At 43.5% G+C, this 27998-nt stretch overlaps 1 protein-coding gene across 1 annotated transcript; it reads left to right on the top strand.

The window, feature by feature from the left end:
- Positions 1 to 2: 2 nt before the first annotated feature.
- Positions 3 to 27920, top strand: LOC141141488 (phospholipid scramblase family member 5-like). The gene is made up of 7 exons (XM_073629108.1): positions 3 to 776; positions 2618 to 2692; positions 6432 to 6624; positions 20452 to 20563; positions 23577 to 23676; positions 27365 to 27423; positions 27538 to 27920. The coding sequence occupies exons 1-7, from the start codon at positions 359 to 361 to the stop codon at positions 27562 to 27564; spliced, it is 984 nt and encodes a 327-aa protein (XP_073485209.1). The 5' UTR covers positions 3 to 358; the 3' UTR covers positions 27565 to 27920.
- Positions 27921 to 27998: the final 78 nt, after the last annotated feature.

The raw sequence follows: 27998 nt of genomic DNA, 5'->3' as shown, positions 1-27998 counted from the left end.
TGGAGATGCAATATCCTGAACCAGGGAGAGGCTTGTTTTGTAGAATTGCCAGTTGTCATGAGTAAAGAATCTCAACTGTCGTTGTTCTTCTTTAATCCTTAAAAAGAATTTAGTTGACATTCTGCCTCCTTTTTTGCTCACCCATCTGTTGGGATGACAGGCTGGAGAGCCCCCTGTAGAGGATTAAGAAGCATCCGGTTGGTTGGGATGGAAACAGCAGCAGGCGGAGAGAAGAGAAACTGATATAGGACCCAACTAGGCTCAGTCTACAAGGTTACTGACTCAGAATTTGGCTGAAGGATTGACTTTTTAATAGTGACCAAACTTTTTCTTCACAGTGTATAAACAATATCATGAGATGTCAGTTATACATTCTCAACCATCTCCCTTTGGATATCTTCAAAGAGAAAAACACATTGAGCATCACACCAAAAAACCTAAAGAAGAGAAGACGTGCAAATGTATGGAGGCTCAACACAGACAGCGCTCCCTCCAGCAAGATGGTGGATTGAGAAGAACTGAGAAGAATGTTGAACAACCATATAAAAAACTGGCAAATCCAAAGAAAGTAGAAATTTCAAGGAGAGGAAGTAACAGGGTTTCATGTCCACCCTCACAGTCTGCTGCAACCTCTCACAAGATAACCACAGACAGGGAGATGGCCATGCAGAGGACACTGTCAGTAGTGGAGGAATTGAATGAATCAGTTTGTTCCGAGCTCCAAATCTTAGCAGGTGCTCAGCAGTTCTGTATAACATCCAATGCCAAACCAAAAGGTAAGAGTCCATTTCATGTTTCCAGAATAAGCCTGAATATATATATATATATACTAACATCAGATTTGTTGGTATTGCCAATGGAAATACCGGTACTATACTTTTTAGTATTCCGGACAATGGTATATGTCATGAACACCACACAGCATCATGGATCAAGTTTTGTTCAGAGACATCATATGTAGGACAGTCAATATATGCATGATGAGTTTAATTTACAATTTGTGACTAACAATGATGATAAAAAAGGATAAGTTGTTTTTTTTTATATATATAAATACAGTATTGTTGTATTGCAGCAGGGATAAATCAGCAGGGATAAATCAAAGTTACATCATTTTATTGTCAGCGTTTCGATGGAGCTCAGTCCATCTTTCTCAAGAGGCCTTGAGAAAGGTGGATTTACCTCCATCAAAACACTGACAATAAAATGCTGTTGCTTTGATTTATCTCTGCTGCAAGACCATGAGTGTCTTTATACCTTGTTTTGGATTTGTTTTAATCTCTTTGTGGGTGAACCTGAGCATTCGCCTCACACATTAAGTGTGTTCGACAGCTACACGTGGAAATAAATAAATGAATATATATATATATATATATATATATATATATATATATATATATATATATATATATATATATATATATATACATATACACACACTCTCTGTGTGTATATATATATATATATATATATATATATATATATATATATATATAAAATATATTTTTATACAGTACAAATATGATATATACAGAAGAGCATGATCTACAGTGCCAGTGAGAAACAGGAGTACATGTCAGAGAGTGCAGCAGCGTCAGTGAATGCAGAACTGTGCAATCAACCTATATAAAAAGAAAAAAAAATCTCCAGATCAGAAATGTTTGCCTTAAAGTGTATCTAAGCCCAAAAAAACAAAAATGTAATATATTGCTGCTTACTAGTTCATGGTGTGATGGCTGCATTTTTTTTTCAAGCTTTATTTTTACCTGGTGATCTTGCAAATAAAGCACTTCCTGTCCCTGGGTGGCTACATCACTCCTCCACTGTAAATGGAGGGAGCCATGGTTGTCACCCTAGACTGTGCTCCTGGTATGAACTACAAAAAAGTCTGTATCTCCTCATCACCTTTGCATGGGGGGCAGGGGGCCAATTGGTCATTTTATAGAAGATAGCTAAAAAGGAAGATATTCTTCAGTGCAGCTCACAGGCATTGAGAACTACTCAGTGCTACTCTGTATTTCTGGCAAGATCAGCAGGTATTGTCTGTATTTGTTCTTAGCTTGCAACATATTGCATTTTTAGTTCTTGGGTTGGTTACTCTTTGACTATGTTATTAGTACTAAAGTTTATTTTATTTTATAGAGCTTCATTTGTCGTATTCATGCTAAAAAAACGGCTACCTAGCCATTTCCGGAGCAATAATACAGCCATCTGTAGTTTGCAGTGTAATAAATAGTGACAGCCAAGTAAAATCACTGCTAAAAAGCAACAAAGAAATAATGAATGCCCCAACTTAAAGATGCTTATTTCAATAAAAAAAATGATTAATATGCCCACTGTTGTCTGCCCAAAATGGATAATTGAATCCCCTTTAAAATAAGAGAACTATAAATGAATCCGAGTGCTAATGAGGGTACACAATAATTCATGCAAATTGCTCAGTGTTTGTTCTTTGCTATTCACTTGAATATTCATACAGTGAATACACACTAAATGACTTAATGCATCCTACATTCATTAAACGGGAGTGCAATTTTATGTAAACAATGATTAGTGTTTGTTTTTTTAATGTTGATTTTATTACTTGGATGGATGTAATCATTGCTTTCCGTTTCAGGATTTTGCTGTCAATCAGAGAGATTATACATTATTTCCAGTCGCACAGCCAAGCAATTACTTGTTGCTATTGAAGGTAACACTGCTATTATAAAAGCACTATAGCAATCCATACAACTGTATCAGAGGGTTGTTATAAAATATGCATTTATGTGAGACCAGATGTTATTTGGAGCTTCTCTTTTTTAAAGTGGCCGCAACCAATATAACACAGATAAAAATTGTGTTTAAGCTTCAAAAATGTTTTATTTTACGCACAGCAAGAAGTTCAAATAAATTCTAGTGTAGCGCTACCCCGTAGGAGCTGCTGGTGAAAAGGGATCCCCCACCCTGCACAGCCAAACACAACAAACTTCCATAGCACTCGAGTCAAAAAACAGTCCAGCAGCTTTGTTTTGTTTTTTATTAGGGGTAATAAACTTGGATTGGGTTAGGGGTAATATAGGATGCCCACTTGACTTTGGCAAACTCTTCAGAGACAACTTTCCTATGAACAGTCTATTTACACACTCAGCTTCCTCTAGCTTCCTCTAGCACATCACTTGCTTGCAGAACAACTTCTCAGACCCACAGTGGCACACTGTGAGATGATCTGACAAAAAGGCATCAGTCAGATAAGCAAAGGCCTATTACAGACAGGGACCGTGGGCCCCTTGGTTGTGTAGTGAAGTTAGTGTCCACATTCCATCCCTGTGGCTACTGATCCCAGCACCACCTCTTCAAGCACCCTGCTGCAGCTGCCCCTTTCATAGCTCTCCTGGCTAGTCCTCCCAGACTGCACAATCACCAGCCCTCTTGGTTGACTTCTCCTGGAGATCTCCTGGCTGTTCTGACTCTCTCCCGCTGTCCTCCCATGCATCCAGGACAAGATTTCTCCGTGTTGTAGAGGATCCCTCCAGCACCTGAGCCCCAGGCCCCTCCCCCCGAATAGGGGGCTCCCTCAAGGGCATCGGACAGCCTCCTTAGCACTCCATCTCCAATCTTCCACTCAAACTCCACTGCCCCTGCTGGCCTGACCCTGAGTATTTAAGAGGTCCCTCCCCCTGCCAGCCCATTTGGCCGGGAATTGGTTGGGGCTCTCTTCAATACTCCAGGTAGTTCCTCCTAACCTCCCTCCCATTCTTCTGGAAGTTTCTCAAAAGTTCCAGCAAGTTGGGGGAAGTAAAAGAGATGCTGCCTGATGAGTCATTCTAGCCTCCCTGAGTCTCTCACACCCTGACCCAGAATAAACTCATGGCTGCCACCAAGCCAAATTTACCTACACTAAACAACTATGTACAACTCCCATTCTAACACACTAGAGGGTGCTACACTAGTCGTTAATGTACTTACTGGACTTTACACCACTTTTACACTGGGGCAGTGAGAGCGTCGGCAGTAAAGCACCACTAGTTTTAGCGGCGCTTTACCATTGTTTTAGCGGCATTTTTCGGCCACTAGCAGGGCGCTTTTAACACCCTCTAGTGGCCCGAAGAAGGGGTTAATACCGCCCATGTAGCACCGCTGCCCATTCATTTCAATGGGCAGGGCAGTGTAGGAGCGGTATACACTGCTCCCGCACCTCCCCAAAGATGCTGCTTGCAGGACTTTTTCTAGCGTCCTGCAAGTGCACCTCTCCAGTATGAAAGTACTCGGGCTCTCACAACTGGAGTGACAGGAGAGGCGCTTTGCATGCGCTATTTTTAGCGCTAAAACGTCTGTAAAGTGCCTCAGTGTGAAAGTGGCCTTAATGTTACAATATTTTATTGTGCTCTACCTTGAGTTGCATGCTACAGTGAAATCTGAATTAGGAATTTGATTGCAGCATTGAGCACACAGTCTAACATAAAAAAATTTCGATGAAGGGTGTGTCCAGAAGCAGCTCCAATCATCGTTATTTAATAAAGTTTTTATGGTGGAATAATAGTTATCCACATAAACTAACAATTACATATAGTGTACTATTCTCTAATAAACCTGTAGGTTTTCATACTAAATTTGACAGCGCCATCATGTACTCCTGATTGATATTAAAGCGGAGCTAAACTTATCCTTCTGTCAATGTTCCCAGTCCCTCGCCTTCTTTGAATGCCAGTCTGCAGGCCTCTTCACTGGCTGGCGTGGGATGATGAATCTCCTGTGCATGTGCAGAAGTCATTCATCCTGGCACATAGGGACTGTGCCAGTGATGTAAGCTGGCAAGTAAGTTTGAGAACACTGCGATCAGGCAGGTAGGTGTATTTTTATTGCATTACATGTCTCTTCTGCAATAAAGAGCCTGTCTGCTAAAAGTTTGTGACAGTGGAACTTAAAGCAGAGTTGAGTTCCGCCGAAAAAAATAAAAATAAAAATAAAAGTCAGCAGCTACAAATACTGCATATACTAGTAGAAGGCGCACAACTAAAACAATAGATATCCCTGAGTTTATAGGTAAATGTGCTGAATGAGCATAATAATGTATGCATGTAGGTGAAGGAACCTCAAGTCCACAATCAATATGATTGTATTAAAGGAAGTCCAAAAAATAAATAAATAAAATCAGGGTGATAATGGGAACCAAAGGGAGGGGAAGAGCAAAAGAGGAGGGGGGGTATGGGGGGGGGGGGGATCCACGCTCACGGCAGCCGTCCAGGAAGAACAGAAACCATGTTCCCTGCATACTGAAACAACAAGAAGGAGAGGAGAGGCGCCTCTGGGTGCAGATTTTTCTTAAAAAGATTTAATATACATTGATAGACAAATGGCAACTAACATTTAGGAGGTAAAAATTAGGCATGAATGTAGTCCCAGCAACGGGGGAATCCTCAGTGCAGTCAGTCCCTCTCTGTACAGGTGGAGGTGCTATGTGACATCTTCTGTGACATCTTCTCAGACACCGCTGGATGTTTCTCAGCCGGCCGCGGTGGAGTGTGTGCCAACACGAGGTCTGGAGCGCAAGCCGGTATCCAGGCGAAGGGGGGTGATGTCACTGGAGTGCAACGCGTTTCTTGAGCGGGCAGGCCGTGAATGACGTGCAGGCCGTACTCCTTCTTCAAAGCAGATCCATCTGCTTTGAAGAAGGAGTGCGGCCTTCTTCATGAAAATGCCTGTCCCCTGCCAGCATCTGCAGAGTGGGACCCTTGCTCTCTATGAGGAAGCAGTCATCTCATTGTAGAGGTCTGACACATCCCCTGCTGAGTCGGACCAATAGCTCTGCAATAAGCAAAGCATATGCTACCCACTGATTGGAGAACTCTTGTTCTGATTCAGCAGTGGGCTTGACTGACCTCTGCAATGGGATCACTGCTTCTCCACAGAGAGCAAAGGTCACAATCTGCAGCATGCTGACAGTGGCCTGGCCTTTCTACTCAGGCTGTGGCTGCTTTAGGAAGAAAACAAATTGTAAGACCTAGAACACCTTTTGTTTTAATGCACCGTATTTTGCTGATTTAAGCAGAAGGTTCAAATGGGTTTTAACTGTTGCAGCAGAAATCTAGGTAGAACTCCAAAAGGTATGCTTAGTAGTTTATCTGCCAAAAGATTTGTAGAGTTTTTTACAGCCAGTCTTTTCACATATCTTCCACTGAATGTAGCCAGGAATATTATTTTTTCCTAATTCAGTTAAGCAGCTGCCTATGCAAGGTTACCATGCAAGGTTACTATGGACCATTAATCTATAACAATCTGCAAGTTTGTAAGCTTGTGGAACAGAGGTAGCAATGGGAAGTCTTACAGTCAATTAACTAGAATATCAGTGGGTCAGTGACGTCTTAATGTAACTACACTATGGATGGAATATATTTTGCATACAATTTCATTAACTGAAGGGCTAATTAGAATATTCTGTTTTAATGCAGATTCCAGCAGTTTGTGCCTGCAGCTATGTGGTCCTGCCCGCTCCTGCTATCTTCGCCTCTGTGACCAGAACAGACAGGAAGTGCTGAAGTTTAGCAGACCCTACCGTGAAGATGTTTGCTGCTTGTTCTGCTGCCTCATGGTCATCAGAGTATTCAACTCATCTAACAGTCTCCTAGGCTTTGTGCAGCAGAGGTAAATTCTAATATATTATTACTACTGAACTCTATGTTACAATGATTTTTTGGGTCTCTTTAGATCAAAACCATCACAAAAAATGGTGTTGTTCAGGTCTTCTGCCTTTTGATTTTTGTAATTACTTGGATTTCAACAAGGTTTGCTCTTAAAATGTGATCTGATTTCCTTTTTTTTTTTTTTTTCTTGCCACATCAGCGAGAGGGTTATTCCCGGGGATACATTTTTCAATTATTGAATTTCAAAATGTTCCCGCTTTGTCATCACATCATAGTGGCCATATAAATCTGTTTGAGAAACTAAGCCAACATATTACAAAAATATTTACTCAACAAGTTACGGTTACTTCCCTCCTGAAAACTCTCTCCCCTCCCCTCTCCCCCCGAGACCGAACCCCATCAGTTTCCCCCCACTTTTCTCCTCCAGCCTCCTCATATCTCCTCCTATCTGCCCCCACTTTAGGTTCCCCTCTGTATCGTTCACTGGTGCAGTGCCCCCACTCTAGTCTACGTAGTTCACATCTCGACTGCTTTTGAGGATTCTTTAAATTTTACCCATTCTCTCCACTTTGTTTCATAGGCCCCCATTTTCATCCCTTAACTAAACCTTAAGTACGCTAGACAATATATCTCATTGATTTTATCAAACCATTCCCTCATCATGGGTCTTTCTTTCTTTTGCCAATGCTTACGGATTAGGCTTTTAGTCGCATCGATAAGGAATGGCAAAAGCGTTCTAAGGTATGTTTTAGTGGGCATATCGCTCAGGTGAAATAGGCATACCCAGGGGTCGTTGGGTATGTCAAAACTTGTGATCTCTTTGATATATTTTCTTACTTCACCCCAAAATATTCTCATTTCCGGGCAGAGCCACCAAATGTGAGCCATTGACCCTAGCTCTTTACACCCCCTCCAGCAATACTGTGAGGTTTCCTTTTGAAATTTATGAGCCCGATCTGGGGTCAGATACATTCTAGCCAGACACTTGTAGTTTAGCTCTAACGTTTTACAGTTAACCGACGTGGCCGAGGCCCTCTTCAATATCAATGAGACTTCTGGAGCTGAAAGCTTTCTTTCTAGTTCCTTCTCCCTTTTCCCACTAAAGGCCGGGATTTCTGGACTTTCCAAATCAACTAAAACTTATAAATCTGAGAGAAACCCCCCTTCCCCTCCTTGTCGGTACATATTTTCTCTAGTGGCAGTAGATTATCTGATGATCTGATTGGTCGCGGTAATGAATCTATAAAATGCTTTAGTTGCTTATATAGCCAAGTGTTAATGACTATCATGTTTTTCTTATCTTTAAGTTCTTGAAGTGAGCATATTCTACCCTGACACATTACATCTTTTAGTTGTATATTTTCTTCCAGTAACCATTTGCCAAACCACTCCTCTTTCCCTGGTGCAAAATGGTCTAAATCTTTAAGTGGCATTAAAGGTGAGTTAAACTCCCAGTGTTCCCTTTTGTGCAGTAAGTCCCACATCTTAAGTGCGTGTCTAGTGATATCATGCGTTTCAGTGCTACATTTTCTCATCTGAGGTGAAATCCATATTATTTTATCCAATTTGGTATCGCTGATTTTATTTTCCATCTCTACCCAGTGTTTTTCTTTATTTTTAACCCAGTCTATCACCCTAGCTAGTGCAATAGCTTCATAATATTTCCGTATATCTGGTGCTCCCCATCCCCCTTTACTTTTAATATTTGTCAGTTGGGTGAATTTTAGTCGGGGTGTTTTCCCTCTCCAAATAAATCTTAACAGCATTGAGTGTAAGCTTCTAAGGTATGTTTGTGGCAACGTTACTGGGAGCATTTGCATTTTATATGTAATTTTTGGCAATAAAACCATTTTGTAAATATTTATTCTTCCCGCCTAAGATAACTGTCCCTGGTGTATTCTATTTAGTTCTAACTCTACCTCATTCAGGAGCGGTATAAAGTTCACTTGGTATAACGTATCTGTTGCTGTGGTAATTTTAACTCCTAAATAATTCAATTCTTTTTTCCCCCACACAAAGGGGAAATGCTTTTGGAATGCGTAATCCCTCACTTTACTAAAGCTTATTTCTTATGCCGCGTACACACGAGCGGACTTTACGGCGGACTTTGCCCGGCGGACTGGATTTCGTCGGACAATTCGATGTGTGTGGGCTCCAGCGGACTTTGTTTTCTCAAAAGTTGGACGGACTTAGATTTTAAACTTGTTTAAAATTTATCCGTTGAAATCGAGTCCGGTCGAAAAGTCCGCTCGTCTGTATGCTAGTTCGACGGACAAAAAGGCACGCTAGGGCAGCTATTGGCTACTGGCTATGAACTTCCTTGTTTTAGTCCGGTCGTACGTCATCACGTACGAATTCGACGGACTTTGGTGGATTGTGTGTAGGCAAGTCCGTTCATTCACAAAGTCCGTCGGAAAGTACGTCGAAAAATCCGCCGGGCAAAGTCCGCCGTAAAGTCCGACCGTGTGTACGCGGCATAACGCTTCAGATTTCATCGGATTTACTTTAAAGTTGGATATCTTCCCATATTCTGTTAGGGTGGCCATAACATTCGGGAGGGAGATCCTTGGGCGTGTTATATAAAGCAAGATGTCGTCTGCGAAGGCAGCAAGTTTGTATTCAACGTTACCTATCTCTACCCCACTGATGTCCGTGTTCTGCCTAATCTTCGAGAGAAGGGGTTCCAGTGACAGTAAGAAGAGCATAGGGGAGATTGGGCACCCCTGTCTCGTGCCGTTATACATGTCGAAGGGCTCCGATAGGGTCCCATTTATCTTCACTCTCGCTGAGGGCCTAGAATATAGAGCCCCTATCCATTTGTGGATCCTCTCCCAAAAACCAATTTCTTAAATCGTGCTCATCATGAAGTCCCAGTCCACTCTATCAAACGCTTTTTGGGCTACCAGGAGGGTTTTGATACTATTGTCTCGTCCCTGCCTACCCGATACAAACCCAACCTGGTCCGGGTGGATAATCCTATTTATTATTTGCTTCACCCTTTCTGCAATCACTTTTGCCAATAGTTTTGTATCCACATTTAGGAGGGAGATAGGCCTGTAGCTGGAGCATAATGTAACATCTTTACCCTCTTTGAGAATGATCGCTATATTAGCTGCCAGTGCCTCTCTACTCATTTCCCCTTTATCCCCTATGTCATTCATGTAGGAGCATAACTTTGGTATTAGGTAGTCTTGATATTTTTTATAGTAGAGCACCGTCAGCCCATCCGGGACTGGGCTCTTTCCTACTTGCGTCTCCCTAATCGCCTTTCTCACTTCGGTCTCCGTGATGGGGGCCTCCATGGAGGTTCGCTCCCTTCCAGTTATTTTGGCCATTCCAACCTCTTTTAAGTAATTTTTAATTTTCACTTGTTTTTGTTCCCTCTTCTTAATCGTGTCGTTTTTATCTATAGAGTATAACTCCCCGTAGAATTCTTGGAAAGTCTTTGCTATATCTGTATCTTTATAACTGATCTCTTCTGTTCTGGTCTTTATCTTATCGATGTATTTGTTATTTTTCTTTTTGCTTAACACTTTTGCCAGGAGTCTACCGGGTCTATTACTGCCTATGTATCTTTCCTTTTTTACGAGCTTGTACACCTTTTGGTTTTCTTGTTCGATTAACTGCCGCATAGCCTCCCTACTCCTATATAATCCTTCCAATATCTTTCCATCCCCCGATATCTTATGCTGTTGTTCTAGTTTGATGATTTCCTCTTTTAACACACGAAAGTTCCTATCTTGCCTTCTCTTTTTCTCCACTCCCGCCTTTATTATGATCCCTCTGATATATGCTTTGTGGGCCTCCCAAACTATTGCTTCTGGTGTCTCGTCTGAAGTGTTAATTTTAAAGTAGAATTCTAATTCCTCTTTAATGAGCTTATCTATTTTTCTATGATGAAGGAGATCCTCGTTTAGTCTCCAATTATTATGCAACGATTTGTGTTTACTTAGTTTTATTCGTAGGCTCACGGGTGCGTGGTCGGAGAGCGTCATTATTCCTATATTTGTACTCTCCACCTCCTCTATATACCGATGCTCCACAAAAAAGAGATCAAGCCTAGATTACGTTGCATGTACGGGGGAGTAGAAGGTGTAATCTCTTACACTCTGATGTTGCATCCTCCAAATATCCACCAGTTGGCATTGGCGCAGCTTTTTTTAAAGTTTGTTCATCCATGTCTCTCCAGTCCCCTGGGCACGCGACGTACTGTCTTTACCTGGCTCAAGGCATATATTGAAGTCTCCTGCTATAATGGCCCTCCCTCTCTTAAAGCCCTCGAACTTTGAGAGAATTCCCAGCAGGTACCTTCCTGGGTTAATGTTTTGGACAATATACATTAGCCAATGAACATTCCGTCTCATTAAGTTTGCCTTTTAGGAACAAAAAGCGACCCTCGGGGCCAGTCATTCTCTCCTACACTGTAAACCTAACATCTTTTGCAAAACCGATCGCGACTCCTTTTGCTCCCCTTGTCGCGGAGTCTCCGTAATACCACAACGGGAAATCTCTAGAGATTATTCTCTGGCTCCTAGCAAGATAAAGATTCGTCTCCTGTAGGAAAGCCACCTCTGCTTTAAGGGATTTCAATTCGCCCATTATGTTCGCACATTTTATGGGGGAGTTGAGGCCCCTTACATTATATGTGATTAAATTTATCCCGGACATCTTGTTGTTTTTCCCATGGGTGGGCCTTTACATATCCTTACAGGACTAAATAGCAGGAAACATTGAGGTATATACCGGTCTCGTCCTTCCCTTGCATCCCCCTCCCATCCCCCTCTCTCCCTCCCCCCCCATCCCCTCCCCACCCCCCCTCCCCCCTCCCCTACTCCCCCCTCCACCCCTCCCCTACTCCCCCATCCCACCCTCCCCCCACCCTTTACCCCCCTCCCCACACCCCCCTCCCAATTGGGGGTAACGGACCAGCCCATGGCCCAGTTAACCGTGGCCCCACTAACTCCACCCGGCCCTACGGTTGACCCCCTGGAGGTTGAGCTCAGTGGAGCGATCCCTAGATCCAATAGCTTCCCCTGGGATTTAAGCCAGGCCCATCCCCCCCCTCGCCCTTTCCATCGTTGTTTCAGTCTCTTCTACTCTTCTTAGGATGTGGCTCATGTTTTCCCGTACTGTTTCAATTTCACCTTTAATCGATGTTTCCAATCTAGCGAACATTTCTGCCATCTCACTCTTTGTTGGTAGTTGTCTATCCTGCTGGGGATCCGTTGTAGCTTCTTCTATTATCTCAGAGCTTATAACGTGGGTGTCCATCTCCGCTAGCTGTCTTCTCCTATTAATTTTGGGTGGGCATTCAGGGGTTTTATTTTTAGGGCCAGTTGCCTTGCCCGGACTTTCATTAATATTTTCATGGACCATGTATTTCCTAATGGTGCCCAGACTAGCACTTGCTGTAGTAGTGTTAGCTGTGGCCCCCTTCCCTGACTTTCCCCTCATTTTCTCCTTTCTTTTCCTTCCCCTTTTTGTGTAGTCCTACTCAAGATGGACTTACCGAATATGATGTGGGTAAGGGATATATAATGTGAAACCCCCGCATCCGCAGGGTCCCCCAGCGGAGTGGGGGATCAGGCTTGTTTGACTCTTTACAGGCTAAACAGGTGGCCTTGTCTATGTCAGTTGTTATAGATTTGAGAGATCCTTGGTAAGCTATGTAAAATATCTCCAATGGGTCCCCGTTCAATCCCCCTTCAACATACCATTTATACTATTAGGTACTGTCACTGTACAAGAAGGTTGCACCCAGAGTACTCGATTCACCGTCCAAATCTCTTCAGAGGTCCAAAGCTGCGGCCCCCCTTACAAATCTGACTACAGTCCTGATTTTAAGGCTACGGAGCTGACTCCGCCCGTCGCTTACCTCAGAACTATTCTGGATCGCCAGCTCAGGATTTATCTGCACTTTTCCGGAGAACCTCTTAAAGTTTCAGTTTGCCAATATAGTATACGTGAGCTTTGATAATACAGATGAGGGTGTCCAGCGAAGGAAAAAAAAAACAAAACATATAGTCTCAGATGTAGTATCAGCAAACTTCTTAAAGTCCGTTCCTGTACCTATGTATAGCATACACATCGGGTTTCAGTTTACATATATAATATAGATGAACTTTTACCCCTTAGCCCAATAGACACGAATGAGGGAAGAGAACACATAGTCTTTTTATGTAGTATCAAAAAAACCTCTTTAAGTCCGTTCCTGTACCTATGTCTATAATACACATCAGGTTTCAGTTTACACTTATAGTATAGGTGAGCTTTACCCCCTTAGGCAAGAAGATACAAATGAGGTTATCCATCAAGGGAAGAGAACACATAGTCTCTATTCATATATTGTCAGATCCAGGCTAAAGGCAGTTATATACCAGTTTGAACATATGATCTAAATCTAAATGATCTAAATGCGTTCATGTCCCGTATTTTCAGTAAATATACTTAGCAATCAAAAAAGAAAAAAGGAAGAAAGGAAACCCAAGGTTCATTCAGATTGATTTAGGTAGGTAGAAATATCGTAAGTTTGAGCAGAGGCTACCTTTTCTCTTCCTGTCTCTTCTCGAGAGCAGCGTGAGAGGTGTCTCTGCCTGGACAATTAGTATGAGACACTTACCCCTTCAGCCGGACTCATTCTTACCATCCTTTCACTCGTCTGATGGTTTAACATCGCGATCCTCCCCAGAAGAATCTCTGGCCCTGAAGTATCGGGTAATGGGGTGGCAGGATTATACCCTCCGTTTCACTTTCCTGCACTGGTAATCACCGATCTCCTCGAGAGAGAGAGAGGGTGCCGTGCGCCAGTGCAGTGCTCGCTTCAGCATATCTGAGTCTTCCTGAGTATCCTCGGGGAAACGCTCTCCTCATTTGCTCCGGGGACAATGCGCATTCGTTTAGTGTATTCGAGGGGTGGGGGGCGAAGGCGCCGGCTCAGGGGGGGGAACTCGCAGAGAGCCCGGGGGGTGGACGGTCCACGCCTAGCCCGCAGCCAGACTCACGAGGGGAGAGACGCCCGGCATCCCAGGACCAGCAACGGGATCAGCTAGACACCCACATCCAGCTCCTCCCTCCCAGAGGCGGCTCTAGGCTTTGTGAGGCCTTAGGCAAAACTTAGGCACAAGGCCCCACTCACACCCATAATGGGAAAAATAATTCAAGTGATAAGAATTAACTGTATAAGGAGGGTAATTGGACACAGTACAGGGGGGAGCAGGAGGACACAGCACAGGGGAAGGGGAAGTGGGCACAGTACAGGGGGCAGGAGGGCACAGCACAGGGAGGGTATGTGGGCACAGTAGAGGGGGCAGAAGGGTATAGTAAAGGAAGGAGCAGGAGGGCACAGCACAGAGGGAGGGTAAGTGGGCACAGTACAGGGGAGGGTAAGTGGGCACAGTACAGGGGGAGCAGGAGGGCATAGCGAGGATGGTAATTGGGCACAGTACTGGGGCAGGAGGGTACAACAGAGGGGGATGGTAAGTGGACACAGTACAGGGACAGGAGGGTACAGTACAGGGGGAGCAGGAAGGCATAGCACAGGGGGGAGGGTAAGTGGGCACAGTAAAGGGGGCAGGAGGGCACAGTACAGGGGGAGGGTAAGTGGGCACAGTACAGGGGGCAGGAGGGTACAGTACAGGGGGGAGCAGGAGGGCACAGAACGGGGGTAAGTGGGCACAGTACAGGGACAGGAGGGTAAAGTACAGGGAGGAAGGTAGGTGGGCACAGTACAGGGGGCAGGAGGGTACAGTACAGGAGGAGCAGGAAGTCACAGCACAGGGGGTAGGATGGCACAGCACAGGGGGAGGGTAAGTGGGCACAGTACAGGGGGTAGGTGGGTATAGTACAGGGGGAGGGTAAGTGGGCACAGTACAGGTGGCAGGAGGGTACAGTACCAGGGGAGCAGGAGGGCACAGAACAGGGGGGGGATAAGTGGGCACAGTGCAGGAGAAGGGTGAGTGGGCACAGCACAGGGGGGAAGGTAAGTGGGCACTGTACAGGGGGCAGGAGGGCACAGCACAGGGGGGGTGTAAGTGGGCACAGTACATGGGCAGGAGGGTACAGTACAGGGGGGCAGGAAGGCACAGCACAGGGGGTAGGATGGCACAGCACAGGGGGAGGGTAAGTGGGCACAGTACAGGGGCATGAGGGCACAGCACACGGGGAGGGTACAGTGCAGGAGGAGGGTGAGTGGGCACAGCACAAGGGGAGGGTAAGTGGGCACTGTACAGGGGGCAGGAGGGCACAGCACAGGGGGAGTGTAAGTGGGCACAGTACACGGGCAGGAGGGTACAGTACAGGGGGAGCAGGAAGGCACAGCACAGGGGGAGGGTAAGTGGGGACAGTACAGGGGGCAGGAGGGCACAACACAGGGGGAGGGTAAGTGGGCACAGTACCGGGGCAGGAGGGTACAGTATGGGGGGAGGGGTAAGTGGGCACAGGACATGAGAGTAAAGTAAAGGAGGGAGCAGGAGGGCACAGCACAGAGGGAGGATAAATGGGCACAGAACATGGGAGCAGAAGGAAAGAAGGATACCCCTTACATCAGAGTGCCCCCCCAGAGACCTCATTAGCTCACAGTCCCCTTATATCAGTGCCCCCTCTTCCTTAGAGCTCTCAAGAGATCATAGAGACCCCCCTTATAGCAGCACCCCCTGCCCTCTTTAAGATCTCCATTTATATTGCCTTACCGGCAGGAATCAGGTGCCGCTGCAAGCAAGGTGTGAGAGCCAAAGTTGGGGGGTGGAGCTGAGAGGTGGAGCAGTTCTACAGATTTCTCCTGACTGGCGGGCGGGGAGAGAGGCGCCGAGCGGAGGAACCAGAGATCGATTACAACAGATTGGCACAGCTAAGAATCCTCATTGAGTGCATGGCAGTGCCGGAAGTTCGGGACTTGGTCCGACACTGGCTTCATCCCCCGATGGGTCAGCGGGGCAGACAGGAGAAGTGGGCGGAAGGAGGAGGAGCAGCAGCATTAGCTCTGAGCGCCTCTCCCTGGCTGTGATCTAGAGCTGTCAGTGAGCTCTGATCACCCGGTAAACAGCCCGCTATCTCTTCATGTAGCGGTGAGCGGACTCAGCACTGTGCTGATGGCGGGGGGATCCGCCATCAACACAGCTCTTTAATTAGGCAAACTAGGCAGCCGTGAGGCCCCTGTGAGCGCGAGGCCTTAGGCGACCACCTAATTTGCCTAATTAGAGAGCCGCCTCTGCTCCCTCCCTAGCGCCGTCAATTTACGCAGCGCTTTACACCTACATCGTACACTCACATCCGTCCCAACCCTCAAAGAGCCCACCCTGATTTCCTTTTAAATTGTGATAATAGATGATTTTCTTTAGGAACAAAAGTAACTGGCATATCCTTATTGAGCAAACAGTTTATTCAGCCAAGGTTCTTCATGGGAAAAAGTGAACACCTATGGTAACTACATCTTGCAAAGTGGGTATTAATGCTCGGGTAGCCCAATCAATGAGATAGCATACTGATAGAATCTGTTTTTCTCAAGTGAACTGTCTCAATCAAAAGACACTTAAGAAAACCTTAGAAGTATAGTATAGATGCATAAAGCTGGAAAAGGCTGTAAAATATTCTCAAAAGCCAAGGTGACTTGTTCGGTTGCCACCTCCTATAAGTCTCTGTGGGAACATGATTTGGCGACATCCATTGACTCTGAGGAGTGGTCCTGTCCTCGGTTGACGGGGTTCTGGTCCAGGGTGGTCCAGGGTCTTTGGACTCTTTCAAACCTTATTCCATATAAACGCCAAGTTGGCTTTGCTGCATTGTCTGTTTCAGGGTCTATTCTCGTACCAACAAAAACTGGCGACCTACCTATTTATTGCTGCAAAGAGATCCATTGCCAGGGCCTGGAAGAAACCCTCTGTTTTGATCGCTGTTGTGAGGAGTATAATGACCAACCTTATGAATAATGAGAAAATGTCAAGTATTCTCCATGACTCCCACACCTAGAATAAACAGCATTTCTTGTGATTTAGCTAAAGATCAGTCCATATTTTAGTAGACATTCATGAGGAAATCCATGCAATTCCAAAGGTATTCCAAAGAATTCCCCAACTATCTCTTACAGCGTTTTATTTTTTTATTTTTTTTAGTCTTTTACCTGTAGCAGCACTATGTTCACAACCTCAATATATTTTAATGCAGGTTCTGCTATCTCTATTAACTTTGAATAATACTAGTCTGAAGTCACTTATGGTGTATTAAATTGTGTAAATATGTAGAATTTTACTGTCTCTATAGGCCTCGTGTCAAATTGTCAGTTGTAAGAACCGTGTTTATTGTTATTATTATTATTATACAGGATTTATATAGTGCCAATAGTTTGCACAGTGCTTTACAATATAAAGGGAGACAATACAGCAACAATACAATTCAATACAAGAGGATTAGGAGGGCCCTGCTCCTTTGACCTTTCAATCTAATAGGGAGGGGCTGGTGAAACAAAAGCTAGTAACTGTAAGGGATGAACTGATGAGGGAAGTAGAAGATTCGGTTGTTAGCTGAAGGCAAGATAGGCCTCCCTGAAGAGATGAGTTTTCAGGGATCGCCTAAAAGTGGACAGAGTAGGAGATAGCCGGACATATAGGGGTAGTGTGTTCCAGAGGATGGGAGAGGCTCTGGAGATGTCCTGGAGACGAGCATGGGAGGAGGAGAGAAGGAAGCTAGAGAGTAGGAGGTCTTGGGAGGAATGGAGAGGGCAGTTTTGGTGATATTTGCAGACACGATTGGCGATGATGTAGTGGCAGACACTGTTGGTAAGGTGGATGAGTCTGGCAGCACCATTCCTGATAGAGTGAAGAGGGGATTGCCTATGGAGAAGTAGGCCTATGAGGAGGAAGTTACAATAGTCAAGGTGAGAGATAACAAGGAAGTGAATAAGTTGCTTATTGGTTTCAACAGTTAAAAAGGGGCGTATTTTAAGTTACGCAGGTGAAGTCTGCAAGATTTGGACAGTGAGAACAGTGATTACTATTCACATTTTGTTCCAGTATTGAACATGAGCACTGTTTGTGGTATCCTATCTAAGTGTAGCACCCTCTAGTTTGTGAGTGCTAGAAGTGAGGATTTTTAACAGGGTAGAGAAACTTGGGCAGGCCTAGCTGGTGAATAAATTAATTAGGAAGGTCTGCATTTAGAACGTGTGTGAAGGTTGCAGCCTCCCCAAAAAAAACCCCGTAGGAGGAGTCTAAAATATAAAAAGAAAGAAGATGTGAAGGGGCGAGTGGCGCTACCTATATGTGAAATAGTGCTCTACCAAATCACTCTTTAGTGGCTAATGCCGCGTACACACGGTCGGACTTTTCGTCTACAAAAGTCCAACGGACGCTGACGGACTAAAGCTGGCTGGTAATCCGATCGTGTGTGGGCTTCTCCGGACTTTCAACGGACTTTTTTAGCCTCAAATCCGACGGACTTTAGATTTGAAACATGCTTCAAATCTTTACGTCGTAAGTACGACGGACCCCGAAATCCGCTCGTCTGTGTGCTAGTCCGACGGACAAAAACCCATGCTAGGGCAGCTATTGGCTACTGGCTATGAACTTCCTTATTTTAGTCCGGTGTACGTCATCACGTACGAATCCGTCGGACTTTTGTGTGGTCGTGTGTAGGCAAGTCCGTTCGTAAGAAAGTCTGCCGCAAGTCCGCCGAAGGTACGTCGGAAGTATGTCGGACAGGCTGTCGGACTTTTGTAGACGAAAAGTCCGACCGTGTGTACGCGGCATTAGTATTAAAAGACACAGTGCCACTGTGGAATAAATTATAACAAAACAGTTTCCATATAGGTGATAGTGTAATATCTATCACACCTCACCTACCCCAGTAGGTGAGTACTAAAACCCTCTAGGTGTGGACACCAATCCTACACAGGAGAAGTTATCACCAAAAATGTAATGGCTTACAAATTAGTGTATAAAACATCCAGACATGAATATCATGATAGTATAGTGATCCTCTGCTTGTAAAAGTGCGTATAGTGTCCAAGCCCAAAACACAGGATGTGAGTGAACCAAATCCAAATAAAAATGCAAAGAATCGCACCAAAAAACAAAAAAAATTATAAAAAAAATTGCACCAAAATCGCACCAAAATGTAATTATCACACCATATACAAAAACATATAAGTGTATACATATAGTGTCCCAATCATAAAATCAAGGTGTATATAAACCCAAGATGCAAAAGAAAAAACAAAAAAATGCAAAAAAAAAAAAAATCACACCAAAAAACAGAAAAAATGCAAAAATCGCACCAAAATTAAAAATTACACCAAGATGCAGTTTATCGCACCGTGTACAAAAGAAACATAGGTGCATTCATCCCAATGAAGGTGACTGTTCTTGTTTAGAGGAATTGTAGCAGGTGACTTTAGTGGTCACCTGTCAAGATTCTGTGATCACTATAGTGATTTGGTAGAGCACTATTTGACATATAGGTAGCGCCACAGGCCTAGCTGGTGGCCTGTTTGTTTTCATTCTGGGCTGGGAGTGGCTCAGGGAGAGAGTTGGGTGACTGACAGGTGACATCACCATCACCTCCCCCTTCCTTCTAGAAGGTCCTGGAAGGAGAGGAAGGGAGGAGAGGAGGTGCTGCCTGAGGTAACTGGGGAGCCTTGACCAATCCCCAACTTGAATTTTCAGGGGGTAGGCCTCCTTAAATACCTGTGGTCAGCCCAGCTGGGGAGGAGTTGTTGGGTGGAAGAGCTGGGGTGAGAGGGTGTGGAGGTTGTCGGGCCCACTGGAAGCTCCCCAGTCTGGGGGGGGTGACCCTGGACTGGGGCTCGGGTGCATCCGGGAGGAATGAAGAGATCCTGGAATCAGAGCCACATGAGAAAGCAGGAGAGAGGACAGCGGGAGAGAACACTGTAAGAGTACCCAGGAGGACTACAGGTTGCTGCCAGGAGGGCTGGTGAGTGAGCACAGTTGGGAGGACTGGGGAGGCACACCTGAGAGAACTGAGAGATTGCAGTTTGAGAGATGGGTGCAGAACCAGTGGAGAGAGGACTGTGGAGAAGGGCAGTGGAAAGGGGTCTTTGCAGCCAGGCTGGCTGGCAGGGCTTGAAGAGAGCTATCTTGGAGTGGTAGCTGAGCAGAGGACAGCTAGCATCTGGACTATTCTACACCACAGGGGCCTGAGGCCCCTGCCCGCAAAAGGCAGTTCAGTGAGGCCTGGCAGAAGTAGCGTCAGACATACCCATGCGGTGCTAGCTGGTCCAGAGGAGTGATAGTCTGCAGCAAGGGAAGTGCTGGTGAAAGAACAGTCTGCAGCAAGTGAAGTGCTGGACAGAAGATTGAGGTGTATGTACAGGGAGTGTACATAGTAGTCCCAATTGATGGATATACAGTTCACAATTGATTGTTCTGCAACCTACAATTGATTGAGATACAATTCAAACTTGATTGTTCTGTAACCTACAATTGATTGATCTACAATTCACAAATGTTTTTTTCTGAAATCCTGGGAATCCCATAATTTCCAAATACCCATCCAAGTTTAATCCCCTCAATAAAACAAAATAAAACAAGCTATGAACTTGTCTGTGTTACTGTGACTGTAAGATGGATGTTGGGCTGGGCAGGGTGATGGGTGAACAACAAAATTCAGCAACCCCCAAGGGGGCATGGCTACATGAGTATCAACTAAAATATAAGTGTGCAAATATAGACATAGCATTGCTTACAGACATCAGTTCATAAAAATACATTTTAAACAAAGTGCTAGACTGGAATTACAGAATAATTTACAAGTACAAAAACACTAATAATGCTGCTTTCTATGTTTCTTTTTGATTCACATTTTTATACTTCTGGTTCAGGTGGAGCTTGTTTAGTCCAAGCCTCTCAGTACACAACTCAGAAGGAATAAGAACAATGGACATTTGTGGCTCCTGGAGTGCAGCCCGATGTCATACTGAGCAGGAATTCCAGGTAAGACAACAGAGTGTATCTGAATTACAAAAGATGTCCAGCTTTAATGTGAGCAAATCCAATATATACACAGTATCTCACAATATCTGTAAATATTTTATTATATATTTTCATGTGACAACACTGAAGAAATGACACTTTGCTACCATATAAAGTAGTGAGTGTACAGCTTGTATAACAGTGTAAAATTGCTATCCCCTCAAAATAACTCAACACACAGCCATTAATGTCTAAACTGATGGCAACAAAAGTGAGTACACCCCTAAGTGAAAATGTCCAAATATGGGCCCAAATTGTCAAGATTTTGTGTGGCCACCATTATTTTCCAGCACTGCCTTAACCCTCTTGAGCATTGAGTTCACCAGAGCTTCACAGGTTGCCACTGGAGTTATCTTCCACTCCTCCATGATGATACATCACGGAGCTGGTGGATGTTAGAGACCTTGTGCTTCTCCACCTTCCTTTTGAGAATGCCCCAGATGTTCAATAGGGTTTAGGTCTGGAGACATGCTTGGCCAGTCCATCACCTTTACCCTCAGCTTCTTTAGCAAGGTAGTGGTCATCTTGGAGGTGTGTTTGGGGTCGTTATGTTGGAATACTGCCTTGCGACCCAGTCTCTGAAGGGAGGGGATCATGCTCTGCTTCAGTATGTCACAGTACATGTTGGCATTCATGGTTCCCTCAATGAACTGTAGCTCCCCAGTGCTGGCAGCACTCATGCAGCCCCAGACCATGACACTCCCACCAGCATGCTTGACTGTAGGCAAGACACACTTGTCTTTGTACTCCTCACCTGATTGCTGCCACACACGCTTGACACCATCTGAACCAAATAAGTTTATCTTGGTCTCATCAGACCATAGGACATGGTTCCAGTAATCCATGTCCTTAGTCTGTTTGTCTTGAGCAAACTGTTTGCGGTCTTTCTTGTGCATCATCTTTAGAAGAGGCTTCCTTCTGGGACAACAGCCATGCAGACCAATGTGATGCAGTGTGCGGCGTATGGTCTGAGCACTGACCGGCTGACCCCCCACCCCTTCAACCTCTGCAGCAATGCTGGCAGCACTCATACGTCTATTTCCCAAAGACAACCTCTGAATATGACACTGAGCACGTGCACTCAACTTCTTTGGTTGACCATGGCGAGGCCTGTTCTGAGTGGAACCTGTCCTGTTAAACCGCTGTATGGTCTTGGCCACCGTGCTGCAGCTCAGTTTCAAGGTTGTGACAATCTTCTTATAGCCTAGACAATCTTTATGGAGAGCAACAATTCATTTTTTCAGAGAGTTCTTTGCCATGTTGAACTTCCAGTGACCAGTATGAGAGAGTGAGAGCAATAACACCAAATTTAACACACCTGCTCCCCACTCACACCTGAGACCTTGTAACACGAATGAGTCACATGACACCGGGGGGGGGGGGGGGGGGCAGTGCTGGAAAATAATGGTGGCCACACAAAATATTGACATTTTGGTCCCAATTTGGACATTTTCACTTAGGGACTCACTTTTGTTGCCAGCGGTTTAGACATTAATGGCTGTGTGTTGAGTTATTTTGAGGGGACAGCAAATTTACACTGTTATACAAGCTGTACACTCACTACTTTATATTCCACACACACTGTATATACTCACTGGCCACTTTATTAGGTACACATTGCTAGTGCCTCATGGATGTTGGTTTATATTGACACGATAGCATCACGCAGTTGCTGCAGATTTGTCAGCTGCACATCCATGAACTTCAGTAAGTCGTCTTCACCACCTCTAGATGCCTAAATGCATTGAGTTGCTGCCATGTGATCGGCTGATTAGCAATTTGTGTTACCAAGCAATTGAACAGGTGTATCTAATAAAGTGGCTGGTGAGTGTATATAAAGCCACACTTTTATGCTAGCCAGAAAATTGTCTAACTAAGCTGTTTCACCTGCTAGGTTAAGATCAGCGATTTTTGTAGCATACATTTGCAAATACATGTAAAAGCCACACTACCATGTCAAGGCAACCTCTGATAAGTGCGGTCCCTAATTCTAAACTTAATTCCCAACTATGGGACATACAGTACGTAGCAATGCACAGAGAACAGACTTAACTGGAAGCAGCCTTTTCCTCCTTGAAGTGTATGTAAACCTTATCAATTGACTTCTATTTGCTCCCTTTTGTTCTGCTAAAACATTGAACGTTTTTTTTTAGCTATATCTATTTGATAAGTACAAGGAACACCTACCTGATTTTGACAGAAATCTTATGAGCTAATAACTTTATTTGCTCTCTACCTGTGCAAAAGAAGGGGTTATGAAGGTGAGGAGAGTGGAGGAGAAGTCTGTGCTCCTTGTAATCCATCAAAAATGAAGTAGACTGGTACCACATGGTTTGGAATTCAGAGCTGTGTTATCATGTCAAAGAGGAATTTAGAAACATGAGCATATTCGATTTTTGGCACAAAAATGGAGTAGTTGAAAAAGGGGCAGGACCTGCAACCTATACTAGAGAAGTAGTTCACAGATCATGTGGAGGGGTACACTTTGGCCTTTTCGCCTTGAGTAAAGGACCTTGTCACTGCACTGGACCTCACTATTGTTCCATTTGGGAGAGGCAATAAAGAGAAATTTGAATTTTTTTCATTGAACATTTATTTTTTCTTATAGCAATAGAAGATAGTGGATTGTAATGGAGATGTAACATTTAAGAACATTACATTTTCCTTTCCTAGAGTTTTTCTTTAGATTTACATTCCGCTTGTGTCCAGCTGCAGAAGAGTCCTACAGGGATAAACGTTTTAAATCAGTCCTGATAGGGCATTTATTTTGTTTTTCTATCTACATAATGATACAAATTTGAAGGCAATTGCTTGCATATTAATAGAGAGTAAAGTGTATGTGGATGATATCATTAAGTTAATGATATGCTTTAATATCATAATATGGCAGAGAATGTAAATTATGCATATTTAGTCTTCATTATTGCAGTGACAATTCTGATGGGAGTGCATGTATGTCACAATCTGTGTGCAGGTCACATCGCTGGAAGGACAAATTGTGGCGATCATTTGGAAGAGGTGGCCAGGATTTAATGAGGACTATAACATGGATCATGATTTCTTTGGTCTGGATAGTAAGTGAAACATATTGCCCTGTAATATTGACAAAGAATTTGAATTGATTTGTCAATTTATGAGTTTAGATCATATAAAGAAGGTGTTGCACAAATAACCTACTGTAGAACATGAAGCAGAGAGAGGAGGGTCCTGTAGGGGACAAATAGAAAAACCGCCTATGATTGGGTTAAAACCAGAATCACATATTCACTCCTAAATGATAGCAATTTTTTTTTATATTCACTCCTAAATTATAGCAATTTTTTTTACATGCCTATGTATTATAGATTTATATAAACTCTTTTATTCACAGTTGTAGCTTTAATGTCATGTCAGTTTGAGTCTGACTCTTCAGCTTCAGTGGAGTAAGGTGGTTTGAAGCTTGATTCATAATTTGGCAATACAAAGCTGGGTGAAGTAGTAGAGCCCCATAGTTAAAGTGAATGTAAACTGCCTAAATTTATAAGTTGTTTTAAATATATTTAAAGTGTATATCCAGGCAATTTAAGTTTTAGTGGGGAAGTATTAAAACTCCTGTAGAGTTTTAACTACTATCCGGGGGGTTCAGTTATAGAGAATAACCCTCACCTCCTATTCTGCTAATGACAGTTTTACCAGACAGGTAGTGAGGTGAACTCTTAAATAGCAACACAGACATACTGTACATTAAAATGCTTTTCTTTAGTAGAGTAGGGGAAGGCTAGAGCACCTGTCAGATTTTTATTTTTATATGTGTTGCTGTTGCAGATTTGCCCTTTCTTCCTGCCCGGTGAAACCATTGTCAGCAGGACAGGTGGTGAGGGTAAGTACTGTATTTATCGGCATATAACACGCACCTTTTTCCCCTTAAAATCAGGGGAAAATCGTGGGTGCGTGTTATACGCCGATCCCCACCGTTCCCCCCGCTGATTGTGAGCGGAGCAAGCGCCGGCCGCCGATATACATACATAGCCGAGTGTACTCGACTAGGCTCGGCTAGTTCCGCTCACAATCACGCCCAATGATGGACATAACACAGGGACTGGGCGTGACTGTGAGCCGAGCTAGCTGAACCTAGCCGAGTACACTCAGCTATGTATGTATATGGGGGGCGCCCAGTCCCGCCATTGGACCTGTGTTATGTCCATCATAGGGCGGGACTGGGCGGGACTACGAGAGGAGCCGAGAAGAGCCGAGAGGAGCCGAGGACCGGCTCTGTGTATCTCGGCGGCGCCATTTTCAAACTGCAGTGACACTGACATGTCACTGCAGTTTAACTGCAGCCTGAGCAAGGCTGCAAATGTCACTGTCAAGGCTGCAAGGCTGCAGATGGAAACTGACAAGGCTGCAGATGGACACTGATAAAGCTGCAAATGACACTGGCAAGGCTGCAAATGATACTGGCAAGGCTGCAAAGGCTGCAAATGACACTAGACAAGCATGCAGATGGACACTGTGCAAGGCTGCAGAAGGACACTGATAAGGCTGCATTGATGGGCATTTAAATATAAGATTTTTTCCTTAAAACGTTTTTTTGCTTAAAATTCCCTCCTAAACTTGGGGTGCGTGTTATACGCCGGCGTGTGTTATACGCCGATAAATACGGTATATCTAATGAAGCCCTGGATAGCAGTAAAAACTGAACAAGAATTCTCCTCACCTATTCAAAAAAAAAAGTTTTTGGTTTGACATGGGTCAGTGGGATTATCCTTAAGGGGATATTGAACACAGGTACTGTACATACACTATATCTGAGTTCACCAGCTAAGCTGTTTCTTAATGGACCCTGAGGCTGAGAACATGTCAACCATGTCCTCACTCCACTGAGATCTCCAATGTGTGACCTTTCTGGCACTGCAAAGTCCTTTCTTCGAAAATCTTTCAATAAGGCCGGCCATACATGGGTCGAATTTCGAAAGAATTTTCTTTCGAAAATCTTATCTAAGAATTTTTGTTTGAATTTTGCACCATTAGTGGGTGGCAGCAACGGACGATTTTCATGTGGCCATCGAATTTGAGTGATCGGGCATGTTGGAAATTTTTGGAAAAACAAATTATTATTATTATTATTTTTTTAATCAGATCATCTTTTTATTGCTTTTATACACAAACAATGCACACAGCATACAACCCATATACATATTAAAAATACATAACACAACACGCAAAAAAAAAAAAACATCCAAAATAAACCCCAGAATTCCCCCCTTTTCTCTCACCTTTGCTCATAAATTTATCTACTCTCATCTCATCATCCATCTAAAATATCAGACCACATTCGCCATATCTTTTCAAATTTCCCTATGCAACTGTAAAAAGACATATTTTTCTTTAATTAAGGTGTCCCTTATTTGTTTTCCATTCCGCTATTGTTGGTGGATATGGGGATACCCATTTTTGTACTATAAGCTTACGGGGATACCCATTTTTGTACTATAAGCTTACGGGCCTGAAATAGGCTTCTTATTATTGGTACCATGATGTCTCCCGGGATCTCAGAATCATCCAGGATGCTCAGAAGACATCCCCCGTCTCTGAAGACAGCTTGGTCCCAAATAGGTTATTAATCATAGATACAACTCCATGCCAGTAGCGATGGCGTTTAGGACATCTCCATAACATATATATTAAATTAGCGGGATTTCCTTTACATCTGGGGCATTGGGACGTATCTCTACACTTCCATTTGAATAGTTCCTCAGGTGTGTAATAAGCTCTATGTAAAATAAATAACTGTGTTAAATTCTGCATCTGGCGACAATGCCACTTCCCACTGTTCATCGGAGATTGGCCCTATATCACAGGTCCAGGCCCTTCTTGCTGGTATATCCACAGCTACTTGAAACGTATCACATAATATTTCATATAATTGTGATATGAGGCCCTTTTTTCTTTCTGTCTTATCTAACAAGGCTATTACCACTGATTTTATTACGTTTCAGTTCCTGAGAGCGACCGTGTGCTTTTAAGGCATGCCTAAGCTGTAGAAACTGAAAAAACCTTTGGTTTGGAATACCATATTCATATCTTAAGTCTTAAGGTTTTTATCACATCTTCCTGAAATAATTGTACCATATACCTTAATCCCCTGAACCTCCATATCTCAAATCCTTCCAGTTTCATCAGTTCCCCATAGCTACTATTGTTCCATATTGGGGTATGCATTGTTCGTACAGCCCTTTATTTTGGTAATATTTTTAATTTTTCTAATTAATGATGTGAGAATCGTGTGAGAAATATAATCAAAAAAATGTCCATGAGCAGAAGAAATGAGAATTCCCAGAAAGAAAAGAAAATTCCCGACCACAAAAATTATTTTCTGTAGCAACATTAGGTGAAATTGAAGGCTTGGTTGGTTGAATTTCGAAATCAATGGTGGCATCATAGGATCACAAAACGCACTATATTTCTGATTTTCAAAAGAAAATTCATTCAGAATTCGACCAACGTATGGCCTGCATAAGGCACCGCCCTTGGGACTGTGCCTGAGCTTTCCATATGAAGATTATGGCTTACATGTGATTGCAGGATTGCAAAATTACTTCCTACTTCTGTAGACTCTTGGTGCCATCATGGGAAAGCCTGAGTGTCATAGTGGACATAGAGCGCTCTCAGGATTTGGCTGGCCACCTTGGATAAGGGGTTCAAAAAAATTACTTGAAATGAGAGGAATATATGATATTTGTCTTTGCTTTTGGATTCAAAACAACTGTTTGTGTTGTTCAGTTTCAGCTTCTCTCAGTCCAACTGACAAGGCCCTTCTTTTAGCTGCAACATTTTTACTGGTAAGAAGCAGCACCACCGCTGTGGAAAAAAGTATTTATTGTTATCCCTATTAAGTAATAGAAACCACTTTTAGGATGCTCTAGATTCACATATATTTCTCATTTGATTTTTAGAACTACATGTTTTTTGAGATGAGCTAAAAAGAACACAGAAAATCAGCATGGCACACTCAAGAATGTGAAACATCATCAATGACTGTTCTAATACAAGATAAAATGTCTATATGACAGTAATGTGTGTATAAATTGCAGGAGCTGTCTCCTAAATGACCGAAAATGTGGCTCAGCAATATAAAAAAAAAAAGCAAAAAAAAAAAAAAACTATGAAAACTATTCAGTTGACAGTTGCCATAGCTGGTAATGTTTCTATTTCCTGAAAATTATATTAATGAATAAACATTTTTATAATGGTGTCTGCTGAATTATGATGTGAAAATCCATGCTACATGAGATTCCATGTTACAAATGAAAGTGAAGTTTAATTTTTAAAAAGTTTTCACGTTAGGTGCGGGAAATTAATTTAAACTCAACTCCATATATTGCTCTTTTTTAATTAGCCAGGCATCTTTAAAACA

Source organism: Aquarana catesbeiana, linkage group LG04 (genome assembly GCF_042186555.1).
Source record: "Aquarana catesbeiana isolate 2022-GZ linkage group LG04, ASM4218655v1, whole genome shotgun sequence".
Taxonomy (NCBI): domain Eukaryota; kingdom Metazoa; phylum Chordata; class Amphibia; order Anura; family Ranidae; genus Aquarana; species Aquarana catesbeiana.
Note: the sequence above shows the minus strand (reverse complement) of the source record. Positions and strands in the feature narration are given on the sequence as shown.